The sequence below is a fragment of the Lactuca virosa genome, chromosome 9 (genome assembly GCF_052849685.1).
Source record: "Lactuca virosa cultivar CGN04683 chromosome 9, Lactuca_virosa_CGN04683_v6, whole genome shotgun sequence".
Classification (NCBI taxonomy): Eukaryota; Viridiplantae; Streptophyta; class Magnoliopsida; order Asterales; family Asteraceae; genus Lactuca; species Lactuca virosa.
Window position 1 is genome coordinate 54,081,729 of NC_136434.1, and position 27,223 is coordinate 54,108,951.

Genomic DNA, 27,223 nt, shown 5'->3' on the forward strand with positions numbered 1-27,223 from the left:
CCAAAACACGCCCCGAAGTTCCCGAGAAGCCCGAAAAATTTATATTTTCGGTTTTGAAGCTCTACCTTCGCAGAGCCCGGTTTTCAATAAATCTCCGGGTTTTCAACGAATAAAGTCATATTTAGTGCCGAAATGCTGCACAAATTATTATTTTGACCCCCGGTTATTTCAAGGTGAGTTTAATATATAGGAACAATTGTATGTTATGTGTTATATGTGCTATGTGCTTTTCCATGTTATCATCTCGTGTTATTATTTCCGCTATTTTTATAGCAAGACTGTACCTCTGACCACGAAGTGTATGACATAGGCATCACTTGGGTATTGGTATGAACCGTTGACCATGAAGTGTATGACATAGGCATAACTTTGGCTTCGGTAGTATTCTAAGATAAGGCTGAAAGCCTAAGTATTCTAGCAAAATAATATTCCTGAGTATCTTCCGTGTTATTTTTATTCGTTATTCTTTTTAATAGCAAAAGAAATACCTTTGACCATGTGATCAGTGAAAGGACTTAGATTCATATTGGTACTGGTATGTAGCCTCTGTCCATGTAGAACATGTCTCCGTAAGAGAATGATTTCTATTCTATGGTATTGGCAAAAGGTTAGACAGGGTTATAAGCCTGAAATCTACCAAAATGTTAATCCGAAGTTTTATGTCTTCTGTGCCATTTGGGCCAAAACTTTATTGATTATATATATCAAGTATGGAATTTGTTATGTCTCATATGCCTTTGTGGATCCTTGTTCCCCTTTGCTTGTGCCATATTGAAGTATATATATGGCATAACGTTATATTGTATCTATTATTGAACTCACTAAGCGTCACCGCTTACCCTCTCAATGTTTAACAAATTTGCAGGGAATAAGTAACCAGTATAGTCATATACTGTTGGAAGGTTTAGAATAGTTGTAATATTACTTTTGTATTTTGGTTTATGTTTGTATAAATTTACAATATCCTGGGTAGTTATGTAAAATATTAAAACCTAGTCGGTTTGTATCCAATCTATTGTAATCACTTTATCAATGTAAGATAATGTTTTATAAATATGCATGTAGCATGTTTTGGAGTAACAATTGTCCAGTATGAAAGTTTGGGTCTTTCAGAAATATGAAAGTTTAGAAAGGGGTTTCTTTCAATCATGGTATCAGAGTAGTGGTTTAAGTGAACTAAATACCACGGATTGGTATTTAGACTTAAACTGTTTGAAGTTCAATATATGAACGGATTCATTAGGAGTATATGGATACAAACCATAGGAAATACTTAAGTGGGGTATTGGGTAGTGATAAACCCTAGTATTCTAAGATATTAAGTTACTTCAAAATTTTCAGAGAATTAGTTTATGTAAACTAGGAATTTTGAGAATTTCTAGACTTAAACATGAATTGTTAAGTGAAGATGATACAATGTGTATCTAGTATACTTAGGTTGAATACCTAAATGGAAACAAGCACTAGAATATTAAGAGGAGATATGCCTTATATTCTAAGATGTGCGAAATGTTAAGTAAATATAGCATGCTTTAGGTTTCATACCTATATTGCTATTATTTGAGAAAGTTTAAGGTCTGTTGCCGACCTTGGTTTAGAAAATTTTATGTTCAGAATTCTAAGAATTTTCGTAATAGAATTTACATGAAACGTTTCGAAGTAATAAAGAGATTTATGATAGTTGACATCGATAAGTTTATAAATAAACGATTGCGGGATATCGTAAAATAATAAATATGAAGTGTTATCGTAAATAGTGTATTAATACCAATAGAGTCGTATTATACATTTAACGTATGTTTGATATATAATAACATCTTTGGAAGAAAGATGTGCGTTTGAAACACGTTTGGGTGAGATAAATATGTTGGTGCAAATCCATGAAGTTGTTCCATCGCTGTTCCGATTGAAGCAGTGATTGTTTATAGAGTCGGAAGAACCGAAGCTGGTGATAAATACTTCGACAGTATTGAAATTAATGTAGTACAAGATTTAGAAGAATTAAATGAAGATCAAAGGAAAGGCTAATGAAGTTTTTAGACTCAATAGGCCAAGGCCTTGTGATGTAGTATGTAGTTCGAGCAGTAACCCTATACAGGATGCTCACACTTAGTATTTAATAATACTGAGTAATGATTGACTTCTATCACATCTTTATGGAAGTTTCATTGTGTGTTAATCCGACTTTAACATACAAGATTGGGATAGTGAAATAGGTTATTTGGTTGTGAAAAGGCTGAGTGGCTTACTTGTTAGAGTAAGGTAGAGTACTTAGTTGAAGAATATATACACTCATATTATTATATGAGAAGAAATGTTATAATTAGGAATGACAGAGAACCAAGTTGAAGCTAGCAGAGCTTGCTGAGATGCGGCTATAATGCAGACTTCTTAGGATAGACTCCTATGAAGAAGACTTAAAAGATACAACCATGAGAAGAAGACTTACTCAGATACAGGAATGACGATGTCATGAAAGGATAATGAAACCAAAAAATATGCATGATGGTTTGCATGAGTTAGAAGATGAATCAAGTAGTTGAAAATCGTTTGTCTCTACACTGCTAGAGTAAATTTTGGTATAGTGTGTCTTGTAGAGTAGACACTACCCGAGAAAGAATTTATATTAAGAATTGGAAGTAAAATTCTATCGACCTATGAAAAAGTATTAGAATATACTATATCAAGCATATGCGTGAGAAGAATCCTAGAAGGCGAGTATAGGTAATCCAAGATATGTTTGATAGAAATGCGAAAACCCTAGTTGAGTCTAGGAGAAATTGTTGTATGTACTTGTTTGAACACACTCAGGTGTGAAAAGTTGCTTTGTGAAAACTTTTGAATGGTGACTTGGGAACCGCGAGACAATACTTGGGACGAGTATGAGTAGATGTGAATAGTAGTAGAGGCCTATACTACTGGAAGCACAAGACTCACACTTGGATCAGGTAAAGTCACAAGGTTACCAAGAAGCTAGTAAATGATTCTGTTTTATTCATGTGTGTCGTTACCTTCGTTTCGGTAATGACTAAGAAGACAATTATTGTTCAAATCTTAATGTCATAAAGAGTGGATTCCGATTAATATAAATCTACAAAGATAAAGTTGATTGGTTTAGAAAGCCATGTATTGAGTAATGACGAAACTTCAGTCAAGAAGGAGACGGTCGAGATGGTCGATAGAAATATAACAATCTTCATTAAAGAATTAAGCAATCATTATCCAGAGATGTGACTTGATATGTGGTGTTACTGGCCACAAGAAATGTTTCCGCCCTACTCTGACTAGTCAAATGGCGGGGAGTTAAGTTTCCGTTCAACAATCAAAGAGTACTCCAACTAAAAAGGAGGAGGTGCCAAAAGCTAATAGATGTATATGTCCGAAAGCACGAATTAGAGATACCTGGTGTTATTCTTTTTGTTCCAAAGCATCCACGTGTTGATCAAACTCTTTTCATTTTCTTTATTCCATCAGCTTGATTTATTCGATCTGATTCTAATACAAGAGTTTGGTTCGTTATGTGTCTTGTGCGTTATAAAATTAAAGGTCATTAGAATAAGACCATTCGAGTTGTTGTTATAGCAAAAGTAAAGACCTTATCTTGGGTTTAGTCTATAAACCAAGAAGGAGCAGGAGTCTGCAATGAGAATTGAGTTTTAACTCAAAGATTAGGATCGAAGGCCCAATAGAGAATGATGAGCGGGTGCAGGTTTGAGCACCGCTGGTAATTAAGAAGTTTGAAGAGTTTGACAATCGTTTGGCAAACCAAAAGTTAAATATCGTACATTTTAGATTACCACAGGAGAAGTAAGTTATGACTCAAATGTTGTGACTAGTAATTTTCTCGTAAAATTTAGATATGCTCACATCTTATTTGATTGTGATGCCTCAGATTCTTTCGTGCCTTATAAATTCGCACATTCTTTTCAAATTGCTTATTACGCAATTGTCCAATCATTTCATATAGATAACATACGAAATATATCATTACTTGCTGATAAAGTCTATAGAGATAGTATTATAGGAATTGAAAGTTATAACCTTCCTGCTAACCTAATTCTTATCTTCTTTCCCAACTTTGATATTATTCTCGACATGGATTGGTTGTCAAAGAACCACGCAAAAAAAAAATCTTGTGCTACGAAGAGATAGTATGCATCCCTATTGAAGAAGAGGATTCTATTTATGTCTACGTTGAAAATAATAACTTCTTTCTTAAAAACTCGTAAATTTATATCGAAGGGATATTCTACTTATCTGGCTTATATAGTTAATACCTTGAAAGAGGAGAAGAAAACTGTATAAGATAGCATTTGGATAATTATCAACCGGCTGATTAAGAGTGCATATTTTCTCGCCATACGTACAACGGTTCTAATGGAAAAATACGCACAAGTTTACTTAGACAAAATTGTGGCGAGATATGGTGTGCCACTAAAGATTAATTCCGATCGTGATACTCGCTTCACTTCTCACTTTTGGGCGAGTATGAAACGTGAATTAGGATCTCGAGTTGCTCCCAACACAGTTTATCATCCCCAGACAGATGGTTAGACGGAGAGAACAATCCAAACAGTAGAAGATATGCTTCGTGCATATGTCTTAGAGTTCGGTAGTAACTGTGAACACCATTATGTTGGCATAATGTAGGACAGAAAATCCTTGGTGGTCCTGAAATGATTCAAGACACCACTGATAAGATTCAAATTATACTTAGGGAAAATAAGAATGAGATAAGAGCGAAATATCCTCATTTGTCTAAATCATTGTGATTTCGGGGACGAAATCCTCAAAATGAGGAGGTATTTGTAACATACACGTTTTGAAATCGTGTTATGTAATTTAAAAAGTTAATAATATTATGAAATAATATGTAAAATTGAGTGTTGAGTTCTAACAGATAGTTTTTACTAGAAATAAAGTAAAACTATGTTTAGAACCACTCATAAAATATTGGAAGTCTTATGAGATTCCAATTAAAAGCCAAATAGTGGAATTTAGCGAAAATATAAAATTTGAAATAAGTAAAATTTGATTATTGAAAGTTGTAGATAATCTCGTTAGAAACATGTAGGCGAAAACCTCGTCGAAATCCGAGTTATAACGAAGAAGTTATGACCAATCGAAGATCGACGACAAAACCGGCACGGTGCCGAATGACGTAAAAAGTGAGTTTTTGATAAACTACTTTTTAGCCTTAGTGATCTAAATGAAAGTCGTAGTATTCGTTAAAACGAGAATTTTGATAAAAAGAACTCCAAAATCTGACTTCGTATGAGGAAGCTATGATTTTTACAAGTTTCAGCTTAGCACTAGACAGCTAAAAACTCGAATTTTAGATCGAGTGATTTTTAGACGACACAACCTAAACGAGAATCGAAGGTCTCGTCATTAGCAGTACAACGGTAAAAAGTCTGACGAAAACGGACGTCGGATGAAGAAGTTATGAATTTTTAACGGATTTACCGGTCCCGGTCTGTTAAAAATAATAATATAAAAATAAAGTCAAAAGTTTTCCGACGAAGTCTAAACGAAAGTTGTAGAGCATAATTTTCTCTACGCGTGCATATAAAGAACGTCAAAAACGGAGCCCGTATGAGAAAGTTATGGATTTTACAAGATTGGGCACATTTTTCGAGAAATTTCGTATGAATAGTGCTGCCACGTCACCCTCGCTCGGAGCTGGCCACGTGTCCGAAGCTGCTGCGTGGCACGTCCGAGAAGTTTCTGCGTCGCACAGGTGTCCGAAGCTGGTCACGTGATCCCGCATGCTTCCCTCGTGACCCTACCCGCGTGTAGCCTCCTGATTCGACCGAGGCTGCTGACCAATCTGAAGTCGTCACCTGTCCGAACCGAGGTCTCGCTGTCCGGCACGTGCCTGCTTGCGAGCCGAGCCACCTGGGCCTCGCATCTGCTGCCGCGTGCAGCCTTCTCAACCCTCGGATCCGAGCCTCTCACCCTATAAATAAGAGCCATGCGAACCCTCCCGGGTAAAAATGGGATTTTGCCATTTTTAACCCCTTTTTCCATATTTTTACTATCTCGACATCCCCCGAAGCCCCGGGATTAATTCCAATGCCCGAAACACGCCCCGAAATTCCCGAGAAGCCCAAAAAATTTATATTTTCGGTTTTGAAGCTCTACCTTCGCAGAGCCCGGTTTTCAATAAATCTCCCGGTTTTCAACGAATAAAGTCATATTTAGAGCCGAAATGCTGCACAAATTATTATTTTGACCCCCGGTTATTTCAAGGTGAGTTTAATATATAGGAACAATTGTATGTTATGTGTTATATGTGCTATGTGCTTTTCCATGTTATCATCTCGTGTTATTATTTCCGCTATTTTTATAGCAAGACTGTACCTCTGACCACGAAGTGTATGACATAGGCATCACTTGGGTATTGGTATGAACCGTTGACCATGAAGTGTATGGCATAGGCATAACTTTGGCTTCGGTAGTATTCTAAGATAAGGCTGAAAGCCTAAGTATTCTAGCAAAATAATATTCCTGAGTATCTTCCGTGTTATTTTTATTCGTTATTCTTTTTAATAGCAAAAGAAATACCTTTGACCATGTGATCAGTGAAAGGTCTTTGATTCATATTGGTACTGGTATGTAGCCTCTGTCCATGTAGAACATGTCTCCATAAGAGAATGATTTCTATTCTATGGTATTGGCAAAAGGTTAGACAGGGTTATAAGCCTGAAATCTACCAAAATGTTAATCCGAAGTTTTATGTCTTCTGTGCCACTTGGGCCAAAACTTTATTGATTATATATATCAAGTATGGAATTTGTTATGTCTCATATGCCTTTGTGGATCCTTGTTCCCCTTTGCTTCTGCCATATTGAAGTATATATATGGCATAACGTTATATTGTATCTATTATTGAACTCACTAAGCGTCACCGCTTACCCTCTCAATGTTTAACAAATTTGCAGGGAATAAGTAACCAGTATAGTCATATACTGTTGGAAGGTTTAGAATAGTTGTAATATTACTTTTGTATTTTGGTTTATGTTTGTATAAATTTACAATATCCTGGGTAGTTATGTAAAATATTAAAACATAGTCGGTTTGTATCCAATCTATTGTAATCACTTTATCAATGTAAGATAATGTTTTATAAATATGCATGTAGCATGTTTTGGAGTAACAATTGTCCAGTATGAAAGTTTGGGTCTTTCAGAAATATGAAAGTTTAGAAATGGGTTTCTTTCACAAGATGCACCCTGAAGCTCGTCAAACATATCATCAATCCTCGGGAGTGGATAACGGTTCTTCACCATTACCTTATTTATCTCCCGGTAGTCGCTGCACATACGATGAGACATATCCTTCTTCTTCACAAACAGAATCGGTGCTCGTCAAGACTGCTCGGTCGAATAAATCCCTTGTCTAACAGGTCGTGCAGCTATGTAGACAACTCTTGTATCTCAAAAGGAGCCAACCGATACAGTGCTTTGGCTATTGGAGCCGCACCCGGAACCAGATCGATCCTAAACTCAACCTGCCTCTCCGGAGGTACCCCAGGCAAATCCTATGGAAATACATCCGGGTAATCCCTCACAATCGGCACATCATCCATGGTCGCCTTACCCTTATACCAGGTATCCATAACATAGGCGACAAAACTGGAACAACCCTGTTGAAAATAGCATCTGGCCCTCGCTGCTGAATACAAAATCGGCCCACGCTGAGATCTCTCCCCATGAACCACTAACTCTCCCCCACTCGGGTCCAAACTGAACTAACTGCTGCTCACAGTCGATCACTGCCCTATTAGGGATCAACCAATCCATGCCCATGATAACCTTGTTCCTACATAGAGGAATGGGAACCAAATCAACCAGATACTGCTCGCTGAATAACTGGAGAGTACAACCCCAATGAACCCTCGCAACCCGAACAGACCTATCATCAGCAATCTCGACATCTAGAGGACAATCCAGATCCGTTGGAGCTCCAGCAGATCTCTTGCTCAGCGCAAGCGATACAAACGATCGGGTAGCCCCCGAATCAAACAATACCAAAGTAGAAATACCGTTCACAAGGAACGATCCTAAAAAAACACATAAACATAAGCAAGCAATTCAATATAAATAAAGAGATAAGGAGAAGATACATACCCATCACCACGTCGGGAGCTACACGCGCCTCCTCGAACATCAACTGGAAAGCCCTGCTCTTCACCACAAGCGCATCTGCTCGGCCCTGGCGCTGTCAGTAATCCAAGGAGTTGCAGGCCAAACTCGGATAACGGGCCTTCTTGTGGCCCCTATGGTTACAATGAAAACAAATCAGATCAGATACCGGGGTGGTGGTGGTGGTAGCACTACAATCCTTGCTAATATGACCAGTCTGGCCGCACTTGAAGCAGCCAGAACCACCCACCCTGCACGCCACCTCGTGCGACCTACCGCACTTGCCGCAGCGGTCTCGGCCCTGCTTGCCCTTCCCCCTCGAATCAAGAACCTTGGGCCTCTTGCCCGAACCCTCAACACTCGACACAAAATCTGGCTTCCTCTTCTTCTCCATCTCCAGATCAATCTCCCTCTCCCTAGCTCTCACTATCATATACTCCAGTGTCTTGCAGCTGGATCGGCTCACAAACTGCCGGATGTCACTCCTCAACATCTCGTGATATCAGGCCTTCTTCATCTCATCGTCTTCCACATACTACGGAACCAGAACTGCCCTCTCCCTAAACATCATGGTGATCTCAGCCACCGTCTTAGTAGTCTGGCGGAGATCCTGAAACTCTCGCGCCAACTTCTGCACCTCGATCACTGGCACAAACTAAGACCTGAACCTGGTCACAAAATCATCCCAGGTCATCGAATCAACCGCAGCATCACCAACTACGCCCCCTACCTCCTCCCACCAATCATGTTCCATGTTATTCAAAAGATAAGAGGCAAGTCTGACCTTTGGCCCCTCGGGGCAACTGCTGGTGCGGAAGGCGTTAGCAACATCCGGTAACCACCTCCTGCTCGTTATCGGGTCCTTTTCCTTGTGATAGTCCGGAGCTGCACATGCCCGGACCAACGCTACCATCTCAAAACGGACGGTGCTCAACCGCTCATCCAGAATCTCCAGAATACCCTCCTTGATCGTGCCAAATATCACAAGAGTCTGCTCAAGAATGCAACGAGTAATCTAAGACGAGATGAACTCCCTAGTCTGCTCATCAAGCTGCCCGACTCCAGATCCTGAGCCTGAGCCCTCACTAGCACCAGAACTGCCAACAGGTCTACCTCTCAATGTCACTATACTGAAAATAGACCATATAAACCATCAGAATACGCATCAATATATATATATATATATATATATATATATATATATATATATATATATATATATATATATATATATATATCGAGGGATCACAAACTCCACCAGCTTCTTGGTTTCATCGCAGCTCTCCTTGAATCGAGTATGAATGCTCTGCATCCAGTAGTACGGGCCCATACTACCTTCCACATCTATCCATACTTTCCTTAAGGATTGCCTTGACTCCGCCAAGTCACTTTATATCCTTACAACTTTCCCTCACAGATAAGGCTCCCAGCACTAGATCTCATCCTAGGGCAAACTCCACACCACTCTCCGCCATCAGCTACAGAAGGAGCTCCCGCTAACTCCCTCTAACTAGCTCACGAATACAATTACATACCACTAAAACCAGATAATTATTCGAATGAAAAGTCTCACACTAGAACGGTTGGACTCATACAAGAGTTGCGCAATAGAGTTAAAACCTAACCTTCTAAAATTATTTAGTTCACATAATATATAACTTAGCATATTCGCTTGCTAGTTAGCTAAAGTTGGTAAGAACTTCCTAACAGCACAAAGTAAGGCGCATCTGGGCATCAAGTAACCAGAACCAAGCATAACCTAACCAGGCCATCCTATCACTGCTAATCAGTACTAGCATGAAGGTCTACAAGCTCATACAACATGCATACAAAGGAATCTCTCCTAGCATTCTATCATGCAAAAGCGAGCAGATCCTTAGCCCTAACTAGCATGCGATTCACAGATTCACAGATCAAATCATATCAGATAACATGTATGGGTATTTAGGGAAACTTACTTGAGCTCGGATGATTGCATACACCACACCTTTTCTTTATCTTAGAAAAACTCTTTTATTAAAACTATATTTCCTTTTGAAAAACTTTACCAAATCATCAGTTTGACTTTAGACACACCCGAGAGTATGTCCGAATACCTCAAACTAAGGCTCTAATACCAACTTGTAACGTCCCAAAAATAAGACCCAAAAAATTCATTTTGAATTTAGTAAAATCAGTATTTCCAAAACATCATCGATACAAACCAAATAAAAGAAATGTGTCAAACATCATATCAATCAGAGTGAATCACAAAAAGCGGAATGAGGTGGTGTGTGCTATGCAATCATCCTGAGCCTTTCCCATTGGAACTGGAAGTACCTGAAACATAAACTGGAAACCGTAAGCACAAAGCTTAGTGAGTTCCCCAAGATACTACATACCATACATATAACACATAACTGGCCCCTCCTAAAGAGTATAACGGGCCTCGCCCTAACTCGTATAACGGGGCACAACCAATGGGTATAACGGGCCCTACCCTAACTCACATAATGGGCCCCGCCCAAAGCGTATAACAGGCCTCGCCCTAACTCGCATAATGGGCCCCGCCCACATACAAATTCATACTACATAACAAGTAATAGCATACAGAATAATCATAGGGCCCGCCCAATAAGCATATGAGCACATATACATACTAGTGCCACACAGACAACGAGTATTCTAACATAATAGATCATGGTTCGGCATTGGTGCCTTCGACCCGCTAAACATGGTGAGGAAACTCACCTCATACTGTTGAATCACACAGATAATCCCTGGCTGCTGGTCCGACAAATCCCCGAGCTATCAGTATTAAATAACACCCAATTAACAATTGGAGTCAAATATATATCCTTCAATCAATACTTAGGGTAAAAATACCATTTTCCTCCTTACCTAGTTTAGTCCAAGACTAAGGCCCAAACTTTCAATCTAAACGGCCCAAAAGCCAATTAACCATCAAAGGCCCACATATGGCCCAATTTTCCAAATTGGTTCCAAATCCCTACATGGGCATTACCCTAAGGCCCACCAATTTTTCCTAGTCCAAACACTTGCATTCAAATGGCCCAACAAGGCCCCAAGAAACTAAGCCTAATGGATAACCCAAACCCGAAGCCCAAACATGCGAAGCCCACGAGACTGAGTACACGGGGCGTACTCAACACGTACGCGCAACGTAATCGCTTTAGGGCTTGTACGCTAAGCATACCTTCTTGTACGCCCAACATACTCAGCCAATCAACCAAAACTTGATTTCAACCCTTAATCCCTTAAGACATAACTCCAAAATGTAGATCTAACTTCCTTGAGCTGGATTATCATGTAAAGTTGCTAACTTTACGTTCATGCATGGCTAAATGAAGCTCTTAAGCTTAAAAAGGACTTAATAAGTGACTTAATGAATGCATGTGACCAAAAATCCCAAAAAGCATGCACCTTTATGCTTAAGGAGTCCATAACAAGCTCAGATCTAAACGAACAAGCCCTTAAAACGTCTTAACTCTTCAATCAACCCCAAAAGGGACCAAAAGCATAACAAAACAAGCCATAAGGAGATTTAAACATCTACAAGCCATGGTATGAACTTGATACCTCAAAAAGATTGCAACAAGTGTAATGATTCTAGATCTATGACCTTCCTTCCAAGCAAATCACCTTCAATCTTCAAAGCGTCCTTCACAATGAGTAAAGCAGCCACTAAAATCCTCTCAAGGCTCAAGAACACCACCAAGAAGGCTTAAGGGTCGATTTAGGGTTTTAGGAGGTTTGGGGGTTGGTAAAGACGCCAGCCCTAGGGACTTAAGGTGTTTATATAAGGTGTAACACCCTAAATTAGGGTTTCATTATGTCTCACGTACGCCCCGCGTACATAAATGTGCGCCCCGCGTACGTGTCTAGAGTCCCGATCCCACCTCGCATCAGTACGCTAAGCGTACCATGTGGTACGCCCCGCGTACTACCCAAGGACCAAAAATGAAACTTTTAAAATAACAAAGGCAGTAATGAAACATACCAAGATTCAAGTGTTATAGAAAAGGGCAACTTAGTAACTACAGATATTAAATAAATGAAAATAACAAAATCTTTAATTTATAAACTTCCAAATTAACGTTATTAGATTCATTTATATCTTCAACTGTTTGCCAAAAAACTTCAATTCTTCTTCTAAAATCATTGAATCTTCATCAGCAACTTTCAATCATCAAGATTTTCAGATTCAACAATCTTAAAATCATCCAGATATCCATATTCAACAATCTCAAGAAAAATTGTTACAAATTGTATAGATTTATAGATCTCAACATCTTCTAACGTTCATTAATCATCAAAATTTTACCAATCGAATCTTCATCAACACCACACATTATTCAATGTTACTTCAAGAGAACTATACATTCATCAAAATTTCACCAACTTTTTGTTCAGGTGAATAAATCGTGTAAAATCTAGTTTGTCATAAGTTTTTTTTTTGTAATTTTTATCTCAATCTACTATTTTTTCATCGATTATGATAGGATTTGGTTTGTTTGTATTTGTTCTATTCAAAATATTTATGTTTTTTTCACTATAATTGAACTTAAATTGTGTGCACTCCAACTGTTCGATGAAATGTTTCATAGAGTTTTTTTTCATAATTTTTTATCTTAATGTAATGGGTTGTCATTGATTTGAAAGATCTTATATGCCCAAAAGTCATTATAGAATGATATTGCTAATAATGTATGATCCTATAGGGTCACACTTTATAACAAGTTACCATTAGTTGATTATTTATTAGTATAATTTGATTATTAATAAATATATCAACGCTTGTATTTGATTAGAAAATTATTATTTCATGGAAATAATGTTTTGCTAATTGGGTATTTATTATCTATGGAAATAATATTTATTAGAGAAATAACAACTTATGAAATATATCATAAAGTATGATTATTTATAAGTTATATTTATGTCTTAATAAACTAGTTAGAGTTTATTTATATAAAATGTAGTTATATATATATATATATATATATATATATATATATATATATATATATATATATATATATATATATATATATATATATATATCAAGGTTGTAAAAAACGCTCGACGTTAGCTAGTCGGTGGACTATGGTTAAGGGATTAATCAACTAGGCGAAGATTAATCGGGGGATTAATCGGAGACCATTAATTGCTAATTTGATGAATTTTAAAAAAGCAAATATGACCAATATCATAACATAGTTCATAAATATCACTAATATTATAATAAAATAGGTTCATATGATTAGTGCAATACTAAACATTCCTCAAATGGTTTCTATTGAGATAGAACTTCTTCAAAGTGTAAAAATTTCATCGTTTTCTATTGTAAAGCCCGCAGATTCGGGCTAGTCAATTTAGAGATAATAAGCGTCAAAAAAGACTTTCTGATAGAAGATTATTTAGAATAAATAATCTTAACCAAATTATAGTATATGTCACAAGGATTAAGTACATATAAAGAACGCTGAAATCCGACTTATAACGAAAAAGTTATGACCCGTCGAAGTTTCGCGATTAAACCGACATGGCTCTGCGTATCATAAAAAGTAAATTGTTGATAAAATACTTTTTAGACTTAGCAATATAAACAAAATTCATATTAGACGTTAAACCGAGAGCGTGCATATAGAGAACGTCCAAATCTGACTTCATTTGAGGAAGTTATGATTTTTTTAAGATTGAGCATAACAGTATACAACCCCGAAATCGAATTTTAGATCGATCGAACATTAGCCGACACAACCTAAACGAGAATTGAAGATATCATTAATAGGAGTTCAACGATATAAAGACAGTCGAAAACGGACGTCAGATGACAAAGTTATAAATTTTTAACGGACTTTAACTGTCTAAGCCTGTTAAAATATAACTTTAAAAATAAATTCAAAATTAGCCGACGGAGTCTAAACGAAAGTTGTATATCACATAGATACCTACACGTGGATATAAATAATGTCAAAAACGGAGCTCGTATGCGAAAGTTATGGATCTTAGAAGATAATTAATTTTTGGATTAACCAACGAGTGACACGTGGCAAGATCTAGCCCATACCTTCTTCCCCACGGCTTGCCACCAGATTTCGACATGTGGCACATTATGCCCAGCGTAATTTTTGAGTACGCCCAACGTAACCCTTAAAAATCCATTACGCCCCGCATAATGTTGAGTACGCCCAGCGTACTGGGCAGTGGGCAACCTATAAATAGAGATCATTTTTCACTCATTTCTCCACACCTCTTAAACCCATTCTCTCTCAAACACCCCCAAAGCCTCTATTTCTTTCCCTAGCACCTCCTAGGTGTTAGTAGCAATGCCCGGAGTGCCAGAAGGCCCCAAGAAGAGGAGCTTTCGGCTCAGAAGTTCTACCCGCGCAGATCCCGGTTTCTCGCTAAACCACCTGTCAGTTAAGTTATGCTTACCGTACTTTAAGTATAACTTATGTTTAAGTTCATTATCGTTATTATGAACCTATAAACAAGACTTATCAACGATTCCAAGTCGTTATGTTGATTGATCTACTTACGAGGATGATCTCTAGGCTGGATTTAGTGAGGTGTTTAAAGTGGGATTTCCAAACAGTATACTTCGTATACCAAACGGACCCTACCTCCGATATGATCCTACCTGGTTTTTCCTTACTTGATAGATATTGAAGTAGACTTTGAGTTAATGACGAATCTAGACTAATAATTAGTCGCAATAAATATTAGACTAAAACTTAGAGATAATAATACTAGGTTTCGTCAAAAGAAAAGACAATTGCTAGAAGCGAAGCGTTTCCCGAATTTCGAGTCATCACTTTAACATGTGAATTCATAGTCCCTTTCATGAACATGATTTTACTACAAGTATTAATAAAATTATTAAATATATGTTGAAAGTTTATATGGGAGTTATATGCTTATTATCTGGAATTATGTGTTATATGTATATTTGATGATATACTCTATGCGAACCAGACATGGTTCTATATGTGTTAAGATGTATTTACATGATAGGGAAAATGTCACTGTAGCCCCACGAACTTACACATTTTGGTTTAAAAGGTCCCTTATGTTATTTTTTGGTTTTATAAGGGCATGAAGTCACATTTAACCGGCTTTTAAGGCCATTTTCTAAAAAGCGAAAGGGTCACCCGGTGACCCCCATCCCAATCAGCAGGTTTTCTTTTATATGTCATTAAAAAAGCCACCTCATACATCCAAATTACATGCCATGTAATGTATCGTTAAATGAGACCAACCTTTCCTCTGCAAGAAATATTTTTCTTTACTCGGTTTCATCTTCCCTTTCTTCTCTTTTCTTCTATTGTTCCTCGAAAAAAGTCTCCCTTGGATTCTTGTTATGGCCATCTACATGAAGATCGATCTTCATTTTGCTGGTTTCTTTACGAGGTATCCAGTGATCAGTTACTCAGATGGAGCGGAGCAAAGGTTTGAGGATGTGGATTTTTCTGGAATGGACAAAAACGAATTTCTATTGTTCATTCAAAGATTCACAAACGAGACATGCGTTAATGTGTACTTTTGCATGCCCGATATTGAGTTCCCTGATAGATTGAGGATAATAGCAACTGAGAAAGACTACCAGGAGTTGATCGAAATAGGGTATGATTGTGGTTGTGTAATTTCTGTGTATATGGATCATGATGGTGTTAATGCTCATCAATGGATTGTTGATGAGATAGCTGAAGTATGCACCCCGAGGACAAGTTGTATGGTGTAGGTGAAGTAATAGAAGAGTTACATGTTGAGACAGAAGGATGCATTGACCTAGATGAAGTACAAGTGCAAGGTAATTTGGACTATAACATTGAAGACGGTGATTGCATTCCAATGAACAAGACCTTGAATGATGCGTTTTTTAACAAGTTTTGCCCCAAGGACCAGCCAACTTCAGATAGTCCACTTCACGAGGATCCATATGATCAGATGGATGAAAACACACTAATTCATGAGGAGGTAACAACTTTTAATGAAAATGTTCATTGGAAAAACCAAAACCCTGTGTTAGGAATGAGATTTGAAAGTCCTAAACAGTTGAAACATATGTTGTGTAATTATGCTGTTGCTAAAGGGTATCAATTGTGCTACAAAAAAAATGATACTAGGAGGCTTTTAGTTAAATGTTGTTCAGGGCAATGCATGTTTAGATTGTGGGCTTCATGGATGAATGAAGAAAATTCTTTCCAGATTAAGTCTCTTATAGATGAGCATAATTGTGCAAGAAATTTTAAAATGGGGTCAATTGTAAACTATGCATGGATTGGTAGCCATTTCACAATACAATTCTTACAAAAACAAAAAAATGAGTGTTAGGCTACTTAAGGAAGAAGTGAAACAAAAATTTGGAATTGATGTGAGTATGGGACAGTATAGGAGAGCAAAGAAATATGCAATTGAACTAATTGAAGGCACACTACTTGAGCATTATGTCAAGCTTTGGTCATATGATGAGGAGGTAAGAAGATCCAATCCAGGATCAACTGTCAAAATGGATGTCAACATTATGCCTGATGGGAAGACATATTTTAGTAAGTTTTATATATGTTTTGAGGGGCTGAAGCAAGGTTGGAAAGGCAGTTGTAGAAGAGTAATAAACTTGGATTGTTGTTTCTTAAAGGGGTTATATAGTGGAGAGTTGATATGTGTCGTAGGAAGAGATGCTAACAATCATATTTTCCCAATAGCATGGGCAGTTGTTTGTGTGGAAAAAAAAGAAAATTGGAAATGGTTTTTGGAGAATCTTAACGATGATCTAGAAATGGAAAATGTTTTTAGTATTACCCTGATGTCAGATCAACATAAGGTATGTCACTTACTATACAACTTAATGTTATTTCTTAATGAATTTATATTTTCTTAACATATGAATTTAAATTGTGTAGGGGCTGTTGGAGGCTATGAAGGAAGTATTGCCTACTGCTGAACACAGTCAGTGTGCAAGGCATATTGTTGCCAACTTTAGGAAAAGATTCAGTGGTGTACATTATGAGAGGATGTTTTGGAAGGCATGCAAGGCATCCACTAAGCCTTTATTCAATTCAGCCATGAAGGAAATACAACTACTTAATCCTATAACATTTGATTACCTTATGGAAAAGAACCCAAAATCATGGCGTGGAGCTTTCTTTCAAGAGGGGAGGATGTGTGATGAAGTTGAAAATGGATTATCTGAAAGTTTTAACAATGTCATTAAAGATGCAAGAAAAAAACCAATAATCACAATATTAGAAGAAATTAGGTTGTATGTTATAGAGAGACAATTCAATCCGACCATCAAAGGTTGTTCATGGCCTGATTATAAACCATATCCAGCTATTACAATCCTACTGAATCAGTTGAAAAGAGCTCAAAGGTATTAACTTTAATTTTGAATTTTGATTGATTACTTACACTATATACTAACTTGTATACTATTTAAACAGGTATTAGCAGGTTTTACCAACTAGTTTAAACCAGTTTAAAACAAGAAATTTGGCAGAGTCGTATGTTGTGGATATAGATAAGAAGACTTGTTCATGTAGAGTGTGGCAACAAAATGGGAATGGATGTGTGCATTCAGTTGCAACTATCTCATACCTATATAGTGATGTTGGTAATTATATGGATCCAATGTACTATGTAGAAATTTACAAGAAAACCTACAAGTATCCAATGCATGGGATGAATGGTAGAAATATGTGGCCATCTATGGAATTCATTGCACCTTTGCCACCATTGAAGAGAAAAATGCAAGGTAGACCTAAAGTTAATAGAAGAAAGGATGCAAGTGAAAGGGGTGCAAGACATATTTTGTCAAAGGTTGGGAAAAAAATTATGTGTAGTGTATGCAAGCAAGTAGGACATAACAAGGTTACATGTTCTCAAGCTGAAAAACCAACAAAACTCAAGGTAAAGAAAAGGAAGAGAACAGATGGTAATGATGGGGAAGGAAGCAGTGGTAAGAAGGCAATGGATGGTAAAGATGAGAAAGGAACTAGGGGTAATAAGGGCACTAATGGTAATGATGGGGAAGGAAGCAGTGGTAAGAAGACAATGGATGGTAAAGATGAGCAAGGAGGTAGGGATAAGAAGGTAATTATCAAGAAACGAAAGAAGTCTGAAAGAATAATCAAGAAAAAACTTGCTACAAGGGTTGAGGGTAAGAATGGGGAAGGCAACACTAGTGACAAGCCAATAGAACTTGAATATGAATTAAATTTCAATGTCTGTCATTATGTACTTGTTATTTAGGATCAAATTGTGATGTTTCAGATTAAGTGTGGATGTTTGGTGTTATGTACTTGTGATGTTTCGAAATAAGTTTAGATGTTTGGTGTTATGTACAACTGTTTGTAATGTTAATGGTTTGAATGTGCTTATGATTGTGTGCTAGTTATGGACGTGCAAGGTATTGGGGTCCATTTTTGACATTAGTTTAACTGAATATGGTCCCATTTGTTCAAGTTGAAGCTATTTCCAATGTCACTATCAAAAAATAAACTACAAATGTAACATGGGATCCCATCTAACATACCCATTGTTTTTTTATTAAATTAAAATAAAGGTACATGGAAAATAGAGTCCTTTCCATTAAAAGGAAATTAACATCAGCAAACTATTACAACTTGTAAACAATTATGCTAAAGAAAACAATCCAACTAACAACTAAACACATCTTCAGCTTCCAAATCGTTGATTCAAGCTTCTTTTTTGACCCAGCCAAACCTGCAATCATAACTGCTTAAACACTCATATTCTTAGTGTCTTCTTCTTCTACCCAACAAATAAAACCATTACGAGGTCCCTAACAAAATGAATTTTCGAGTGTGAGAGACTGAGAATGGAACAAACTAATAAATTAGGGCTATAGTGAACAAGCTAACACACACCTTAGTGGGGCAAACATAGAAGGGTCTTCCAGGGTTGGACAAAGTGGAAGACATTCTTATTATAGCGACACATCCACACGAGCATTTCACCATTTTTACTTCGTTAATTCCAAGGGCTCTATAATTCCGAAAGCAAACAATCACAGGGAAAAAGAAAGGTAATGTCGAGTAAGGAAGTAAACTACTTATAAAGAGGAAATAACAAAATTACCCCTTTGTTTGACCTGATGCACATCTATCATAGTTGGTGCACCAAACACACTTAATTAACAGCAACCAAGGCAAACAAAAGTTACCCTAAATCAACACCAATGAACGCAACAAATTATAACCCATTCATTTCAATTTACATTTCACTAATATCATACCAAAATGCCTGTTATAGGTAACCAGGACTTCAAAAAACATCCAAAATGTACCATTACAACCACCACTGGAGTACCACTACCTACACTAACTGGATTACCACTAACACAAACGAAACACACATAATCCTAATAACATATATAACAAGAAACACCATTAAACCTAAAAGTAGATTACGAGCACTAGATTAGCATACCACTACAATCTATTTCCATGAGATTCACTTATTGATTATCAAGTGAATGATGAAAATCATGATCAGGAGCATGACGGCGACAACACCCATAACCAACAGTACAATCGCTTTAATCTGCTTCTCAACATGGTCGAACCTTTGCCGCATGTTGAGGACATCCACCCTGGAATGAAGGTAATCGCGGCCCATCTTCTCCTTCATACGCTCGACCTGACCTTGTTGCTCAGCTATCTTTTCACCACAGTCACAGAAGATCGTGTGCAAATCGTTCAAGTTAAGACTGTCTGTTGAGCTTATCGAGTTATTGGAGTTTATAGAATCTGGTAATGGTAGTGGGGTAGGATCCATGGAAGACAGTGAAGGGAAAAGGGAGTATTGTCGAATGGTTGTCGGCTAGTGTTTGGCCGGAAATGGTAACAATAATTTTGGGTTTTGTCCAACAGATCCTTCAATTATATACTAGGGGACCGCTGAACCCTTATGGCCCAAGCAAGCCAACTCGTTCGTGAGTCGGTGACGTGTAATCCGAGTTGGGTGAATAGACTTGCTAATTGAGTTGGGTGATTATTATGCAAGGAAACCGGTTGAATTGGGTCAAAATCCCAATTTAGTCGGTTAAATGTGACTTCATGCCCTTATAAACCAAAAAATAACATAAGGGACCTTTTAAACCAAACTGCGTAACTTCGTGGGGCTACAGTGACATTTTCCCTACATGATAATAATAATAGAAGTATTATAAATGAAAAGATAAATGTATGGTAATAATTAATACTCTATATAAAATATTACACTAAATTAGGATAGTGTTGCCGAAACAGAGTTGGTATTGAATGATGATTATAAGCATTGTAGGCTTGCCTAGTGATAAAATGAGACTTAAAATAGATGCTTAGTTCAATTAAGTTTGGATATTGGGTAGCATCTTATTAAGGGTACATGTGTGATTGGAATAGAGAGTAGAAACTATGTTCGATGAGATTGATGATCGATGGAGTATGTCCTATGTACAAAAGTACTTTCTATGTACCAAGTCTTTTTCAAAGCTCTGTATCTCAGGTGTTGCTTGTGTCGGGGTATTATTATGTTCTGAGGTACGGGTCCTACTCCTACCAGAGTACTATAATGTGCCAGAAGTACTATCATGTACAAAGTCCTTTTTGAAACTATTATGTGTCGGAGTACGGGAGCGTACGAGAGTAATTTATTAGTATTTCCCCATAGTTTTTGTTTTGACAATCTTTGTGTGTCAGCATCTCCTTTCACGAAGTAATTGAGGGAACTTCGTAGTCTGGCTAATCGAGTGTGTCAGTAATAGACCACTACTAGGTATGTCTGATGTTATATTGTCGGATAGGGTAAGTCTAGGGGTAAAATACCTCACGGTGTCAGACCACTGTTAGGCATAATTATCTAGATAACCACCCCTGACTTAATTTTCTTGTTGTTTTTACGAACGGAGGTTCGTGGTGAAACTTATTCCATTCCCCCATTTGATGTATTTATTGATCCTCGTTTGCTGTCAGGGAATTTCTGAAGCAACGTCGTCAGTTTGTTGTTCATATTAATCCTTTAGGCTAGATCTTATAAGATCGTTGTATAGGATCAATAAGTGGGAATCGACAGGATGGGATAAATTGTTTTAGAGATATGATATATCAGTGTTAATGATAATATTTCGTTTTGTAGGTTTGAGATATACATTATCATCACATTGTGAGATTGAAATCCCTATATACTCACCAGGTTTCCCAACCTGACCCACTCAGTTTATTGTATCACATGTAGCGGTATGAAAGATACATTCTGCTGAGGGCTTCAACGAGTATTAGGCCAATAGTTTAATTACTGTAAGGCTTGTAATATTTATGATGCTTATGTTTCTGTATTCACGATTGACATCCCAATGTTTTAAAATAAATAAAATACATTTCTTCGGAAATGCTTTGATAATATCATTATCATGTTTTCTGGGAACAAATTCCGCAATGTTATTCTTCAAAAAGGATACTCTGATTTTTAAATAAGCACAAACAAATCGGTCTTTTCTGACCGTGAAGTTGAGGATGTCACATCTATTGCTTCACTCATTTTGTAGGCAGAGATTAATCGCTAGGCGCCCTTTGATCGGTCGGGTAGCGCCTAGGGTTTAGTCGGAGATTAATCGGGACCTAGTCAAGATTTTTATAACAGTGATATATATATATATATATATATATATATATATATATATATATATATATATATATGACTAGTTATATGTTATATATATGTTAGAATCACTCTATATAAATGATAGGCTTTTATATAAAGTTGGTATATATATATATATATATATATATATATATATATATAATATATATATATATATATATATATATATATATATATAGCATCTAGTCATGAATAAAGAAAGAAGCACACCATCACTTGTCCCTTTGACCATGGTGGACGAAAATCAAGAAGCATGGGCTTTGGTTGTTTTTTTCTTTGTTTAATATACATCCCATACTTGTTAGAAAGGTGTTCCATGCTTTTACTTTATGCCAACATCCTTTGTCTATATTGGATGGATTTAAAAAGGGTGGTCTTGCAACTAAATGAGACTAGTTCTTGGAAGCTTCATACCTCTCCTTTTGAAGATGAAAACCCGAGAGCATGAAGGCTTTATGGGGCTGCCAAATTTCGAGCTTTACAGACTCTCTTTCTCCTCCATTCTCTTGCAAATTGGTGCTAGATTTATGTCCCTTAGTTGCTTCACCTTAGAACATATATTTGGTATATATTTTTAAGGCTTATGAACAACTAATACAAGTGTATACTAGCATGTTTTGATTGTTCTACTCTTGCTTGGTGGATACTTCTAGAGAGCTCTTAATTTAGAGCTTAATGTCATATTCATCAACTTCCAACCTCCCATGAGGATAAAAGTCTTCAAAGGTTGTTATGCTTTCTCTTCTATGGTTGTTTTAATCTGTCTAAGTCTAGCAAAATGATCTTTTGGTGGGAATAAAACTAGTTTTATTTTTGTTCAAATCTTAAGTCTTCTGTTGCATTGATTATGTTTTTGAAAAAACTTTTGAATAAAAACCAAACATGATTTTGATATAATTTGGTTTGATTTGTATTTGTTGTGTTCAATTCTTCATGTTTTCCACTATTATTCAGTTTACCTTGTATGTACATCAACTATTTGATGAAATGCTCCATAGAGTGTTTTTATAATTTTTATATGTTATTCACATGTGAATAATATATAGAATTTCATATTACTTTCTCATCTTAATAAACATATATTGGTTCACATGTGAATATATATATATATATATATATATATATATATATATATATATATATGTCTTTATGTAGCATAATAAAAAATGAATATTACATGAAATTTTTGTTAACATGGTATAAATACATGTGTATATTACATGATATATTCTCTTGATATGATATATTCATGTTTGAAATTATATAGCATCTAGTCATGAATAAAGAAAGAAGCACACCATCACTTGTCCCTTTGACCATGGTGGACGAAAATCAAGAAGCATGGGCTTTGGTTGTTTTTTTCTTTGTTTAATATACATCCCATACTTGTTAGAAAGGTGTTCCATGCTTTTACTTTATGCCAACATCCTTTGTCTATATTGGATGGATTTAAAAAGGGTGGTCTTGCAACTAAATGAGACTAGTTCTTGGAAGCTTCATACCTCTCCTTTTGAAGATGAAAACCCGAGAGCATGAAGGCTTTATGGGGCTGCCAAATTTCGAGCTTTACAGACTCTCTTTCTCCTCCATTCTCTTGCAAATTGGTGCTAGATTTATGTCCCTTAGTTGCTTCACCTTAGAACATATATTTGGTATATATTTTTAAGGCTTATGAACAACTAATACAAGTGTATACTAGCATGTTTTGATTGTTCTACTCTTGCTTGGTGGATACTTCTAGAGAGCTCTTAATTTAGAGCTTAATGTCATATTCATCAACTTCCAACCTCCCATGAGGATAAAAGTCTTCAAAGGTTGTTATGCTTTCTCTTCTATGGTTGTTTTAATCTGTCTAAGTCTAGCAAAATGATCTTTTGGTGGGAATAAAACTAGTTTTATTTTTGTTCAAATCTTAAGTCTTCTGTTGCATTGATTATGTTTTTGAAAAAACTTTTGAATAAAAACCAAACATGATTTTGATATAATTTGGTTTGATTTGTATTTGTTGTGTTCAATTCTTCATGTTTTCCACTATTATTCAGTTTACCTTGTATGTACATCAACTATTTGATGAAATGCTCCATAGAGTGTTTTTATAATTTTTATATGTTATTCACATGTGAATAATATATAGAATTTCATATTACTTTCTCATCTTAATAAACATATATTGGTTCACATGTGAATATATATATATATATATATATATATATATATATATAGTCTTTATGTAGCATAATAAAAAATGAATATTACATGAAATTTTTGTTAACATGGTATAAATACATGTGTATATTACATGATATATTCTCTTGATATGATATATTCATGTTTGAAATTATATTCATAAATGAATATTACATTGTATCTGTAGTTTATTTGGTATATTCATATGTGAATCTTACATTACATGCTTTTGTTTATATGGTATATTCATGTATTGAGGTATATTCACATATGAATACGATATAGAAGTTACATTTACATATGAATATACCATGTGATATTCATATATGAATATACCAATAATAATCACATGTGAATATACCAGTAATAATCACATGTGAATATACTAGTAACAAATATTGATAAAAATTATATTTACTTTCTACTCTTAAATAAATATATATTGATTTACATGTGAATGTATATTTTATTTATATGGTATAATCACACGTGAATATAACATGATATTTTTTGTAACATGGTATAATCACATGTGAATGTAACATTATTTATTCTCTTTATATTTGATAGTGCCATATTTATACACTTTTTAGGAAATATTTTAATACATTTTAAGCTAGAATTTGGTTAATTGAAAAGCTATTTGGTACTTATAATTTTTAAATTGTATTTTGCAGCCAAAAGTGGACATTCTCGAAAAAAAAATGATTGAAAACGACAAAATCTAGATACTTGGAGGATTGGAGCTGAAAAAGTCACAAAAAGGATGTTGCTGGACAGCTTGACCCCACGTCAGTATTTTGACCATATTTCATGACTCGTAACTCCGATTGACGAGATTTAAAATGATCTGAAAACTAGACAAAATTTTGGACGAATTTCATTTTTGTGCGAAATGCTAATTACTAGTTATCACGACGTGAGGAGCTTAATCCCACAACATGAGATTGATTCTTCTAGAAGATAGCTATGCGTAGGGTGTAAGTGAGCCGGGCTACTCGGGATCGACTCGGTAAAAGCTCGACTCGAGATCGAATTAAACGAGCCCGAGCCCAGCTCGAGCCTAAATATGAGGCTCGTTTATTAAACGAGCTCGAGCCGAGCTTCAGTTAGTGGGCTTGCGAGCCTAAATGAGCCTAAACGAGCATATATATATATATATATATATATATATATATATATATATATATATATATATATATATAAGCTCGTTTAGGCTCGCGAGCTCAATAAATTGTTCACGAGCCGAGCTCGAGCTTCATTTTAAGGCTCGAATCGAGCTCGAGCTCGAGCTCGAGCTTCTTCAAAATTAAACGAGCCGAGCTAGAGCTTGGTTAGGCTCGGGCTCGGCTCGCTCGTTTACACCCCTAGCTATGCGGAATGCAGTTTCCTTTCCGAACACGAATTCTACTGATCTTACGACGTGAGACATGGTTTTTGGAAACTATAAATATCCCTTAGCATATCGACTTTGAGGAGGTTGGATCTGATTTCCTGGAGTTATAATCGAGTTTCAGGGTCAGAAAAGTGCGGAAAAATCTATTGGAAGGAGAGATCGTTTGAGTTTGAAGATTTGAAGAATACATATCACATTCATTTTGCGTTAATCATGTCAATTTCTTATGAACTTATGTGTTTACTTTCAGTTATGAATAGCTAAATTAGTAGGCTTTCGTTTAGCTACACGAAACCTAATACTATGAGTTAGCTTATTATTTTATGGATGTTATTAAGTTGGTTTTATGCTTGTGTTTGATTATCATTACCTAGCATGTTAAAGTTTGCATCTTTGTTGATTTAATTCAAGTTAAGTGTAGTTTAGTGACTATTAAATTGTATGAACTAGTTTACCTAGTAATTTAGTGACCATTAAATTGCTAGAGTTAGGAGTGACCACATCTTAGATTAAGTAATAAATGTAACAACTTTAGCTATGTTGGAGAACATAATTGTGTACATAATTGTGTTTGATTAATTGTCTTGATCAAAGATAATAATCTCTATATATCTTACATAACCCAATTATCATTAATAACTAATTATGTGTTTGCTTGTGTTTGACCATTACATAGTAGTACATGAATTGGCAAAAATATTAGTAGATTGGACCAAGATTTCTAATTACATATAAATTGGTAACCAACTTTATTAATCCATAAATAAGAGCTAACCATAGGAAAAATGAGGATTTGAAACTAAACGAAAGTGTTTTTAAAATATTGAGTAAAACCGTTTTTAGTTGAGTGCTTAAGTTTTTCTGAACTTGAAAAATCAGATAAAAACCCCCTTTTTAACTATTGTTTGCTTTTTTATTAATCTTTTAGTAGTTATTTTAGTATACTAAATCTGTTCCCTGAGTTCGCTACCCGACTATTTGTGCTATACTATTTGCGATTAGGTCCACTGTCTTAGACGTAATAGTTAGTTAATTAGTTGGATTAAACTAGGATATAAATTTTACGTATCAAGTTTTTGGCTCTGTTGCCGAGGAACGACTATTTCAGTTTTTAATTTAATTGTCTTAGGTTAATCGATCCTTTTTGTGGGATAAAAACTACAAAAAGTTCATTTTTTGCAAATTTTTATTTTTTTATTTGTTTAGTTCTCACGACATGAGGGACATCTCTCACGACGTGAGTTCAGTAGTTTTCAGTTTTTCGATTTTTTGCTTTTAGTTTGTTTTTAGTTTTTGTTCCTTTTACGTGTGTTTTTATAGTTTTGTTTTAGTAGGAAATATGGGGGACATAACAACCATGACAATGGAAGAGTACAAGCGACATTTGAGGAATGACAACAAATGGGGTCTTGATCCACCAAAAATCCCAACCACTACAAAGTTCAAACTACCTGGACACATTCTTAGCATGCTTAAGGAACTACCTAGTTATGGAAAGGAGCACGAGGACGCTTATGAGAACATAGAAGAGGTGGTGGAAATTTCAAATTATTTTAACGCTCCAAACGTGAGTAAAGATGTAGTGATGCTACAAATTTTACCAGTCACACTGAAGAGTGAAGCTAAAGAATGGCTAAAATCACTTCCCTTTGGAGCAATCATGACATGGGCTGAGTTTAAGACTGAGTTCATCAACCAGTTTACTCCTCCTTCAAAAGTGGCGAAGCTAAAGATAAATATCCACAATTTTCAACAATTAGAAGGGGAGTCGCTATACGAAGCTTGGGAATGTTACAAGAGATTGTTACGATATTGCCCTAAC

The 27,223-nt window shown here is 36.0% G+C and overlaps 1 protein-coding gene across 1 annotated transcript; it reads left to right on the forward strand.

Moving 5' to 3' along the window:
• The first annotated feature begins 16,476 nt into the window (after positions 1–16,476).
• LOC145139242 (uncharacterized) lies at positions 16,477–17,603 on the forward strand. Its single transcript, XM_079073138.1, has 3 exons — positions 16,477–16,977; positions 17,057–17,526; positions 17,597–17,603. The coding sequence occupies exons 1-3, from the start codon at positions 16,477–16,479 to the stop codon at positions 17,601–17,603; spliced, it is 978 nt and encodes a 325-aa protein (XP_078929264.1).
• Positions 17,604–27,223: the final 9,620 nt, after the last annotated feature.

Bases quoted from the DNA above. Each gene is read 5' to 3' on its own strand.
- LOC145139242 (XM_079073138.1), top strand. From the start codon at position 16,477: ATGAGTGTTAGGCTACTTAAGGAAGAAGTGAAACAAAAATTTGGAATT. The intron at 16,978-17,056 runs GTATGTCACTTA...TAAATTGTGTAG, and splicing joins TGATGTCAGATCAACATAAG to GGGCTGTTGGAGGCTATGAA.